The sequence below is a fragment of the Salarias fasciatus genome, chromosome 7, assembly GCF_902148845.1.
Source record: "Salarias fasciatus chromosome 7, fSalaFa1.1, whole genome shotgun sequence".
NCBI lineage: Eukaryota > Metazoa > Chordata > Actinopteri > Blenniiformes > Blenniidae > Salarias > Salarias fasciatus.
Genome location: NC_043751.1, coordinates 7,096,828 through 7,108,687, shown reverse-complemented (window position 1 = coordinate 7,108,687; position 11,860 = coordinate 7,096,828). Strand labels below are relative to the sequence as shown.

Sequence of the window (11,860 nt, the reverse complement as noted above, 5' to 3'; positions counted from 1 at the left end):
CTCTGGCAAAACACGCTTCATATCATCCGTTTAAATTTTGCTATGAAGTCTGCAGTGGTGACTTTTAGCTGTGGTACTTTGGAAGCATTGAGTTTTCATCCAGTGGTCGCAGATGGTCTGCATCCTGTATGCTTTAAAACGCACTGATCACTCCTGGTCGGTGGGAATCCAGAAGTATTCCACCACCTTCCTGCTCCTGCGTGTGGGCGCCGAGTCGGGTCGCTCTCCTCCGAAGGCGGGCAGCTCGTCGAAGTGACTGGGCCCCTGATCTCTGCCTGTGTGCGGGGCGGAGACTCTCAACATGGTCCTGGAGGAAATATAGGCGTCAATGTCTTTTTTTAGCGAGGATGAATCAGACAAACCTGTTAATACGACAATGTTTTCAAGTAAAAAACTAAAGTTTTGCTGCGTTTTCGGTGCTTGGAGCCACTGAAAACAATTTTTGAAGACGGTCCGACGCCGTCATGTGAAGTGAGGAAAATGCTTCCAAAGTTTTAATGCAAACGCTTACAGCCCCTTCAGTAGCTGTGGTAAACACTAATATACACTCATCATTATTTTTATTCTGACTTTAAGCTGTTTGGCTCACATAAAACAAAACAAAAATCGGACATGGAATCTTCATATATAGTTGCATGTAGCATTTTTTTTTTTCTTTTTATATGCTCCTTTGTTATTTTAAAGATGAAACCAAGTCGATTCTGTGGCAGCTGTAGTTTGGAACGCGGCGCCCCCCGGTGGACACATTGATCACCTGGAGGAGCTCCTCTCGGTCTCCTCAGGACTGGATTCTGGGGTGGAGATGTAGACCGGGTCTCCCTCCTGCACAGAGAAAGAGTAACGGAGAGTTCAGACGGACTCCTGGAAGCGTGAAACAGCCGTCGATCGGAGTTTGACGCTCACCGTGAAGTTCCTTGGAGAGCCGTCTGGGTTTTTGAGGATTTTGACCCTCTGGTCGCTCTCCGTCATGCACAGGAAGTAGCTCTTGATGTTGGCCTGACACTGTCAACAGAGACACAATGAGCACAGGGACATAGAATATCTGGCAAAGTCACAAAGAGACAAAGAAACACAAAAGAGAGTCCAAGGTCATTTGAAGGTGAACTCCTCACTGCTTTGTTCTGCCTCAGAGCTCTCAGGTCGTCCTCGGCCCGCAGCCTGTCGGCCAGCTCCCGGTGCCTCTCCCTCCAGCTCAGACACTCGGCCGCCCTCTCCTGCCTCTCCTTCTCCACCTGCCGCCTCTCGGCCTCCGCCTCGCGCTGACCCTGCTGGGCTTTCCTGCTCTCCTCGTCCAGCGCCGCCGCCCTGCGCCTCAAGTCCATCTCACTGCGAACAGAAGGCGGAAGCCTCTTGACGGACGGAGGTACGTGAGTGTTTCACGTTGTCCGCTGCACCGTGTCTGAATAAACCTGGACTGATCAGGCACATGTGGGTTCCTGGACTCTCCGTTGTAATTCTTCGGGGAATATCATGCGCTTTGACAGGCGTGGGATTTAATGAGTTTTAGTGTCAAGAAAATATCTTTACATCTATGAATCAGACCACCTTTCCATTTCATCTCTGTCGTCTTTATCCCCCCCCCCCCCCTCCTCTGATGTCTTTATATTCATCTCTGACTCACCTCTCTTTAATCTGGACGTTTTCCTGCGTGATTTGCCTCAGCTTGTGTCGCAGGTCGTCTCTGTCGGCCTCCAGGCTGCGCTTCTCCTGCTGCAGGGCCTGTTTCTCCCCGCTCACCCGGTCCAGCCTCAGCTTGGCTTCGAAGTAGTTCTTCTCCGTTTGTGCCTGTAAAAGCTGCAGATCTGTGTGCTGCAGGCGCGAACGAAGGATCCAGTCACATTCAGGCAGAGGAAATATCGTGTCTTTTTCATATCCTGTTTAAACAGGAAAATACATTCCTGTGTTGTGGAGAATGTCTGAGCATCAGATTGTGGGTTCCAGTGTGGATGGATGAATGGATGTATGGATGGATGGATGAGTGACCAAACATGTTTTCCATCACCTCCTTCTTGAAGAGCCTCAGCTCCTCGCTCATGCGCCCCCTGTCGGCCTCGGCCGCCTCCCTCTCCCTGGTGGAGCCGAGGGCCCGGGCCTCGGCCAGCGCCCGGCTCTTCTCCGCCTCCCCTCGGGACGCCTCGGCCTCGTCCGCGGCCCTCGTGCACAAAGCGGCTCTCTGCTGGCTCTGATACAGCCTCTGCTTCAGCTGGCCGGGGTCACCGGCGGAGAGACAGGGGAGTGTAACCGAAGTGTGTGAGGTCAGGAAACAGAAGCAGCCGCTGTTTCTACTTGTATTTCAACTCTGAGCCTGCGAGTGAAAAACAGGATCTGCTTCAGGACATCGCATGGACGTAGATGGACTAGAGAGATTTCACCACTTCAGCAGTTTTAAAGAAAACACTCACTACGCACACTGGAGCCTTCAAGGCTGTTGGAGGACTGGAAACTCAACAGACCTTCACCTACACTGATATCACTGATTTCACAAAGACTCTTACGATCGATGTTCTGCTTCAAACGGTGTCTGGCGTCAGGAGCGTCACTACCTCTTTGACCTGAGCCTGCAGCTCCTGGTTCAGATTCCTCAGGTTTCTCATGGTCAGCTCGTTCTCCGTGCGCATGACGATCCGCTCCATGTGGATCTCGTTGGATAAGTACTTGTTTTCTTTCTTCAGGTCTTCACATTCCTGACAAAACGGCACGCCATCAACACTAGATCCATCACAAGGGATACACGCTTCATGATAGGTTACATGACTGGAAGATTTAGTGATTTTGTTGAGTAGACGGACTGTCAAAATGCAACAAAAGTTTAGCGTTTTCCCTTGAAAATGCATTATAAAATGGGGCCTGAGTTTTGAGTTAAGGGAAGGGAAAGCAGCCCCCAGACCGGGAGTTTGAGACCCCTGCTAAAAGACAGTCTTTACTTCAGCTGTATAACAAACTCCTCTTAGCTGAAGAACGACCTTCAATCTCTCTGGGTTTTCCTGAGGTCACTGAGGGCTGTCAGCAGTCTGCAGAGTCTCTCCGAAAAGCCTTTTTATGAAATCCACTTGAACAGAGTTAAAACCCCACAAAGTCAGGTAATAAAAGTATATTAAGTGTTTTTGGACAAGAAATACTCAGATAGCAAAACTCTGAGACTTGAACAGCTACTCGCTTTAGACGAGGATAATCTCTCGTCAAGCTTATCTGCAAACGAACAGTATGTACTTTATTTCAATGCACGTGCTTATCATTGGCAGGAAGTTAGCAGATAACTGGGAAAAGCCGTTCTCTTTTTGTACCATTTGTTAGATAACTGTGAGAACTTTTGGAACAGTAACTCAATGTTTGTGGTTTGTTTAGGGTCCTTTGTACTTTTTTTACACCTTCCTTTGTTGTAAGTGAGGCATCCGTTGTCTGTGAAAATAATCCGCTGCACTCACAAATATAAAACTGTGTGCTGCCCCACCACACACTCAGTTGTACTTTAATCATAGCGTAGCATCGCTGGAGTGTGAGCCTCGATACTCTTTAGCACACATTTTAACTTCACAGATGGCAGATTTCTGTCAGCCGTACCTTCCTCTTCCTGACCAGCTCTCCTTGCAGATGGTTGATCTGTAGGAAGGAGCTGCTGGAGGTGACGGCGCTGACCGGCCGCACCGCCCGCACCGGCCTCCTGCACGGCCTCGACAGGACCTTCACCTCCTCGATCACCCCGTTCCCCAACCGGCTGCTTCTGTTCAGGTTGCTGCTGCTCATGGAGAGAGATTTGTACACGCCGTCGTCGAACGAGGACCTGCCGGTCATCTCCAGGTCCGTGTGCGACTTCGCCCTGAGCGCCATCTCCAAGACAAACAGGCGCCGCCGCCGTGGCCGTGACTCACGCTGCTGCAGGCGTAGACGGAGGGAGCAGTCGGGGCTCGGGACCACGGACCTGAATGAAGCTCTCAGTTTCATGTGAAGTTGACTGTGTGGATCCTATCACCAGCTGAGCAGCCTGCATTATTGATGAAGTAATATGATAGGATAACCCTGCAATGAGACAGAAGCAACAGTCTCCGTGTTCTGGACAGGAAACATTTCATGATGAACTCATGTGACATCGGCAAACAAGAGAGTAATTTCTACAACTATGTCTTTGAAGAACATCCGTTGTTTGGCTTTCACATGGAGGACCGCCGTTTGTACTATTGATTGATTTCACTACATAATATTTTTTTTCTCCACACGAGAAAGTTTTGTACCTAAGAGTGGTAAATGTATATCAACAAAGAGGCATCCTAAAAGCAGAAGTAAAAGTTCTTGGATTCGGTCATGCGGCAAAAATGAGCAGTAACTGTCAAAAGGATCAAAACCAGGGTTGTACTGCTGACATACACCATCTGAGGTTGTGCTGCAGACCTCATTCACAACCATGAAGATTTCCTAAAACAAGCCAATTATTGATGAAGTGTGGTTAATTTGGACACAAAGGAAATGCTCTTAGTCATTTGTGGGAATAATTCCCCAACTATTTGCCTGCATTGCGAGTATTTCAGAAGGGGAGCTGAGCCACTGACGGATGTATCAAGTCAGTCGCCTAAGTTTAAAAAAACGTGGGTCCCTCAAGTCAAAATATGATCCAGTCAACACGAGAGGTCACTCATCTGCCACATTCTTGTCCCAGAGTGAGGGTCAACCATGCTATGCACCTCGAGTGGATTAATTGTGTACATATTTGGATTGGGACCGAATGATGCAGTATCTTCAGTAAGACCCTAACCCTACCTTAACCCTAACTTAACTTTACCTTAACCCTGACCCTATCTTAACCCTACTGTCACCAAAACCCTATCCGAACCCTACCTTAGCCGTGCTCTAACCCCTAACCCTAACTCTAAGCAGGCACAAGTAAGAACATGCAAACCACACAGGAGAAACCTGCCAGACAGCATTTCTCGAGTACAAATGTTCCTGCAGCAGGATTCACCACGGTGACACTTTAAATGCACATTGGAGCATATTACAGTTATGATGTGATTGATCTGGTTGTCAGTAGCACTAACCCTCCCAGCATGCACCACAGCAGCTGTGGTGAATACAGGCTTTTAAAAGTCTTCCATAAATACAGGACTTTTACCTGGGATGTATTTCCGCTCCCTCCTGAATTTGGCGTGCGGTCTTCTTATACCACTGAGTGACTGGATCAAGAGACAGGGCTGCTAAGTCTCGACAGATACACACAAGTTGAAGGTAAAAAAATGAGTGTGTGCTCTTCTTTCATGGGTTTCAGTCACAGACAACCTCATTAACTGAATATATATTTCTTTAAAACAGGCGTTTAGAAGAAATCTGACATTTGAGGATTCTGCCTGAGGGACAAAAAGAGTCTGTAATTGGTTTTGGATCAGTGACCTCGGAAAACTCTTTCAATTACAGTTCACTCTTGTTCTATTTTTTTTGCAGCGTGAGGGGACAGTTACACTTTCATCTTTGCATTTTGCTATTCTTTTTGTGAGGTTCTTTCTACCCAGGGAGCTGTGACCAATTAGCTTCTCCTGCAGCTCCTGTCAGTTTTAACATCCCTGTATCCTTTACAGCCCGGAGACCCAGTTACCCACTGCGGCGTGCAGCCTCCAGCAGACGGAGGGGGAAGCTCCATTATTCACACCATCCTCACCGAGTCATGAAAGTAGGACACGCTGAACCCTCTCGCCTGCTGTGCACCGAAACATCCTGGCTGTCGACACGTGATGATAAAGCGGCCGTAAACACAGCGGAGCAGATCACTTCCCACGCTGACGCACCTCCGCCGGCTCCCGCCGGAGCTTCCTGAAGCCGAGGGCCGCAGATTAGAGAAGCATGCAGCTCAGTGATTGAGAGGCTGCTTTCAATACAAGAAATGTGAACTGTCAAGAGCCTGTGGGGAGAGGTTTACTGGAAGATCTGACAGCGTGGAAAAAGAGGGGAAAATTGTTCTCTGTGGTGGTTATTCCGATTGAAAACGAAGCTCATTCCGCAAGACAAGACGACACGTGTTTTACACGCTGAACCAGACTCGCCCGACTCGCTGCAGGTGGAGTTTGACACCAGGAGTCACAACACACATCTGATTTCACCCTGCAACGATTGGTTTCACGACGGTGTCGAGTCGCTTCCACAAGGAAACGGCCGTGCATGTGTCAGACCTGTGTGATGTGATAATCTTCAGTTAATTTCAGCCTTTCAACAAGGTGCACAATAAAATGAAAGTGTCTTTTCAGCTTCTCCCTTGATACAGAGATCTTGGCAAGTTTTTTCAGTGGACGTCTTTTCCACTGTCATCAGCATGTCGCACTCGGGCCCTGTTTATACGACAACGTTTCAAGTGAAAACTCATGTCTGTTTCCACAGAGATGGCAGAAATAATGAAAAAGATGTAGTTAGCATGTTGCCCCCGAGTTGTGTTGATGTTGTGAGAACGCTCACAGCTCGCCTCAGGCTCAACACTCCTGTGAAAGCGACCAACTTCATCTCAACTGGTTCAGTAAAACGGTCGATCAAGCTATTTCTGCAGCTCCTTGGGACGTGAGCATTACCAAGCTCATTCCCACCAGATGAAGCTCACGCTATTTTGCTCACAGTAAATTAGATTTCCCTCTGTAACCACTGCTGTAATGAGCTGTTTGGCTCTGGGCTGCAGTGCTGTGTTTTGAGCTTTAGGCTTGTTTTACACAACAGTGTTTTCAAATGAAAACTGTCAGCCGTCGTTGCGTTTCGGGTCTCCAGTTTACGTGACAGCGGTGCTGGAAGCGACCGACAAGGCAGCTTTTTGAAAACATTCCAACATCATTTCTGTGGAATTGAGGAAACACGCAACTTTTTCAAACAATAAAGCTCTGGGGTTATGATGGATGAATGAGAGTGGCTTCGGTGGAAGATCCCCTGCTGTGCTTCTCACTCGGAACACGTCAGCAGATGGAAGACGCCGTCGCTCACGGGCCGCCTCAGCTCTTTGATGTGAGCCACGAGACGCGCCGATTTCCTTCTGGGATGATGTGAGACAAAACAGAGAAGTGCTCCTCTGTGCTCATACGGCAACAGAAGGATTTGTACGTGCATGTGTGTTCAGATCTGTGTATGTGGGAAGATAATCGGTGTGTGTATATTGATCCCTGTGTGTCTAAAGTGTGTTTTGTCATGTAATTTGTGCGTGCTATATAGATTAGTGGGGACAGAAATCTGATCTGTGTGTGCAAAATTATGTCTGTCGGAGCTAATTGTGTGTTTTTGTGTGTGTGTAATTTGGTGTGTAATCTGATCGTGTGTGTTTAGAGCTGTGTATTCTGTTCCTGTTCCTGCCAGCGTTTGAACATCCAACTCACATCTGGCTCAAAATGAGGGATGTAATTAGATGCAATAAGATGTAATTTCAGTGCTGTGTGTATTTGATGCTTCATACCCTCAGTCTTGACTTTCAGGCGTCGTTCAGCCCAGCTGTTTGGGCTCCTCAGCAGGTAAACAGGCAGAATAATGTGTGTTTTCTGGAATGAGCTCCGGGACCCTGTTGCCCCCAAGTTGATTAAATGTTTCACAAATAATTCCACTCCGATGTTAATCACACACACGCCCTTCCTCAGCAGGATTTTCAGGAGAAATATCGCAGTTTTAGCAACTGGCTCTGAAATGATGGAAGTACAGGAGGAAGTTCCCCTTCCTACGGGCCTGGGCCAGCAGCCGCGGCCCAACACGATGCTGACGCAGCAGAAAAAGGTTGAAAACAAGAACGGAGTGATGAGCAGCTTCCAGCAGCCAGAACCCCGTCGTAACCTCAGCATCTCGACACGTCCCGTCCGAGCTGCTCTAATTTCACCTGGAGAACCTTCCAGAAGCTGCAGATTTCAGAATGTCACTAGATTCGGGGTGAGAATCAGGACCCCGCGGATCAAACACACTGACGTCTCTCCCTCTCCTGGGGATGTGTTATCTCACAGCAGGCCGGCCAGCAGAGCTAACCTCACTTTTCCTGTTTCCTCCCTTCATCCACATCACATTCTGTCCTCTTCTCAGAGTCTCTCGGTCCTTGGCTCCTACGCGACTCACTTTATCTGCGTTACACTTCCAAACATGGTGAAGCTTTTCTCTTTTAACCAATTTTTGCTTCTGTGTTTTGCGGTATTTTTGCTGGCCTTCCACTCCAGAATGACCACAGGTAAGACTCAGAATTGAGATTCATATAAAGCTTCTTGTTGCTGGTGTGAAAGGTTAAAAAAAAAAAAAAAAAAAAAAAAAAGGGATGTGGTTTAATAAATTAAAAGGTTTTACTGCCATCATTTGGTAGAGCATCATTAAATGCTGTTTCTTCTTTTTCATCCAGTGAGAATTTCAGATTATTTTTTAAACGACAGATTAATGTTTTCATGAATTAAACCACTCCAAACACAGACCAATATAGAACAATGATTCTGGAAAAGCCAATACATTTAAATAATGGAAATCCCCATATGAAACAGAAAATAGATTCTACCATGGACACAGGATTGGAAACATTTTACTAAATACTGCTTTGCTGATTTTAAATTTGCCACAGAAAAGACTAAACCATTACATTTGTGTATATTTTGCCTGTTCAGCCAGACTTGTTTCGCCCCCAGTGTGTGTGTGTGTGTGTGTGTGTGTGTGTGTGTGTGTGTGTGTGTGTGTGTGTCTTAGTCCTGAATTCATTTCTGAGACCTGTAACCTCACTGTAGGGGTATCAAACCTGCCTCCAAAACATCAGACAGTGGTAAAACAAGGCTTTCTGGGTCCTCAGCCTTCTACGGATCCCGATGAGTTTTCGCAGAAAACCCCAAAATCATTATTTTTTTCACAAACAGATGAATTTGAAATCAGACACTATAAAAACCCAGGTAGATCAAAATAAGCTTCCTCTCTAAAACTCACTGGAAAATGAACGTCTTTGTTAAAACGGCGCTGTAAGCTCTTTAAAAACGTCCACCTGAACGTTTCAGCCGCCCCTCAGGGAGGCAGCGGAACAGCGGGGGTCTTCTTGGTCAGCGAAGGAGGGATGTACACCTTCAACTACACTGCCGCCAGGGAAGCCTGTGAGCGTCTGAACGTCACCATGGCAACCAGAGAGCAGGTGGAGCGAGCGCTGCAGGACGGCCTGCAGACCTGCAAGTGAGCCGCTGAGATGTTCGATTAGATCCATGTGTCTTCGTCCGATTTGACTGATCATCTCATACATCCTGCTCTCACAGATTTGGGTGGATCGCTGAGCAGATCGCCGTCGTTCCGCGACTGACATCGGATGAAAAATGCGGTCAGGGCCGGATCGGGGTGGTGACGTGGAACGCTCACCTGGACCGCAAGTTCGCCGTCTTCTGCTACAACGCATCAGGTACCTTCAGAGACCGACTTCATATGGATGCTTGACTTAAAGACGAAAAGTGCCTTCTGTCAAACTCATTTGTTTCCTCAGCGATCGAAGAACGGAACGAGACAAATACCTCACCATCGACCACGCTGACACCCCCGACCCAAACCCCGATACCCGTCACGCCGTCAGTCGCACCAACACACACTCCGCCCCCCGAGCAGAAGCTGCCGACCTTTACCACACGTGGATCCAGGACATCGTCGACCACACCTCCTTCTCCTCCGACTCGTCACGGCGGCACGACAAAACCAGCGCCGGTCAGCTTGACCTTCTCCACCTCCGTCTCTTCCCCCGGCGCCCTGGGCTCCTCCGAACCGGACCTGACCCGATCCGTCGTCACGTCTACAGAGAGCTCACTGGGAGGTAAAATCTGATCTTTTGTTTTGGTTCAGTTTCACTGCTTTGCGTTCCGATTGACGGTTTGGGTGCTTCACATCATTTTGTCAAACATGTACAGTATCTCAAAGGGAGATTTAGCTTTGCAAAAAAAGGTAAAAACAAACAATAAAACAAAAAAGCAAAAGAGACAATTGGTGAAGGCAAAAATTTGTCTTTGGTGTTTTGCCGTCACCAATCGTCTCTTTTTCTGAATTTAGATCCCATTTGTATGACGTTGACAGTGAAAAGACGTTGTTTTTGTGTTTTTGTCTCAGAAATGTTTTGCATTCATACAGCAACGTTTTGAAAACGGTATCTGTTTACATGGAAATGGCAGAAATGCTGAAAACGATGTAGTTAGCATGCAGGCCACTAGAGGGTGCTGTTGGTTGATGGAATGTTTCTGAAACATCAAGACAAAAACACTTGTACTTTCACTTGAAACGTTGCTTAATAAACAGGCCTCAGTCTGATTTCTTTTATGGCCAGACGAGTATTTGCCAGTATCCATCAAATAAAAGCTGCAGAAAGCTTCACAATAAAGTTTTACATCCTTTTTTCATGCCATCAAAATCCTTCATTTATTTAGTAAATTTCTGTTGTCCCCAGTTGGACTGACAGCTCTCATCGTTCTGGGAGTCGTTGCGTTGCTTCTGATGGCGTCTGGAGCGGTTTGGTACTACAAGCTGTGAGTCTTCGATTCAGATGCTTTAAAAGAGTTGATATTCTTTTAAGTCTCTGATGAAATGTACCAAAAAAGGGTTTTAAAGACACAGTTTGTCTTCCCTGCATGCTTTGAAAAGGAGCGCCGTCCCGTGTGGGTCTCAGTCGCTGCAGAAGGACGACACAGAGACGGAGATGTGGAAGCACGCCGACAGCGAGATTGACCTTCACAATCGGCCGGGACCGGAGGACGAGGACGAGGAATCAGAGAGGAAGTACTCCAGCGAGATCACGCTGTGCGTGAATCCCAGTATCAAAGCTTCAGAGTAGCAGCGGGACGTTTGTGATTCTGGGACTGCGTCGTCCCGCCCTGCTCGCGCCGAGCCGGGCGGATGATCCATCAAGCAGCTCCGTGTTGGGAGGACGGATAAAACAGAAACATTTCTCAGGGGTTGAAGGGGACAACAGACATGCTGCTGACGCTGCAGCTGCATCGTGTGTTTGTGGCGGAAACTGTCACAGTGGATAAATCAGAGGTTTTCAGAGTGTCAGGATCACTACCCAATATCGGTATCGGTATCGGTGCATCCCCAGTTAAAAGACTTTATTGTTTATGAGAAGGTGATTAACCATAACATTTGTAAAAACATGCTTAATGCAGCAGCTATAAATGTTTTTTTGGACTTTTCATTGTATTTTGCACCGGAAGGTTTCATTAAAATTGACCTTATATTGAGATTATAGAAATACTCTACTAATTGTTTTCTTTTGTTTTTTTTGGGGGGGTAAATATTTTCATCATGTATATTGCACCAAAAACAACAACTACTTCAACAAACAACTTTAAAAGATTCAATTCGTGGTTATTATGGCATTATTTTACGAGGATGACTGATGGACTGAACCACTCTGAGACAAAAAGTAGAGAACACTCTTCTTAAAAAAAAAGAAAAAAAACAACCCTTGTTTGACTCTTTTTGTACCCTCAGGTGCTTTAGAAAAAAGTACAAAACCACACACATAAAAAGAAAAACTGACATTTTTCAAGGGTTGCCTAATGACCCGGGTTGACCCTTCAACTCTAAAACAGGTAGTTTTTGGTGAACAGGGCCTTAAATTTTCTTATAAGACCTGACAAAATTATTTCACACTATATTATTAGTGTGGTGAGGTGATCAAGACCACCTAACCCAAGAGACCAAGACTCTTAATAGCCAAGAGTGATTCAAGACCAAGACCAGAGCTCAAGTCACATGACCAAGACCAGGACAAAACCTAGACTTTTAGATGCTGAGTGTGATTCAAGGCCAAGACTTTTCGGGGCCCAAACAGGTCCCAAGTCATCATTATTTAATGCACATTATAATTGGCCAGTATTGGTATTTTTCACTAGCCGAACTTAGGTAATTGCTTTGGAGCTGATTATAGCTGTAAAAC

General features: G+C 46.8%; 2 protein-coding genes across 2 annotated transcripts; one reads left to right on the top strand and one right to left on the bottom strand.

Moving 5' to 3' along the window:
- Nucleotides 1-147: 147 nt before the first annotated feature.
- On the bottom strand, nt 148-3,828 carry LOC115391526 (plectin). The gene is made up of 8 exons (XM_030095798.1): nt 3,562-3,828; nt 2,544-2,684; nt 2,003-2,203; nt 1,622-1,809; nt 1,113-1,326; nt 904-1,002; nt 755-822; nt 148-307 (listed from the first exon to the last, which is right to left on the bottom strand). Exons 1-8 carry the CDS (start codon nt 3,826-3,828, stop codon nt 148-150), a joined length of 1,338 nt encoding a protein of 445 aa, XP_029951658.1.
- A 4,061-nt stretch (nt 3,829-7,889) lies between these two features.
- lyve1b (lymphatic vessel endothelial hyaluronic receptor 1b) lies at nt 7,890-11,344 on the top strand. The gene is made up of 6 exons (XM_030096577.1): nt 7,890-8,155; nt 8,955-9,123; nt 9,204-9,343; nt 9,425-9,745; nt 10,370-10,448; nt 10,564-11,344. The coding sequence occupies exons 1-6, from the start codon at nt 8,071-8,073 to the stop codon at nt 10,751-10,753; spliced, it is 984 nt and encodes a 327-aa protein (XP_029952437.1). The 5' UTR covers nt 7,890-8,070; the 3' UTR covers nt 10,754-11,344.
- Nucleotides 11,345-11,860: the final 516 nt, after the last annotated feature.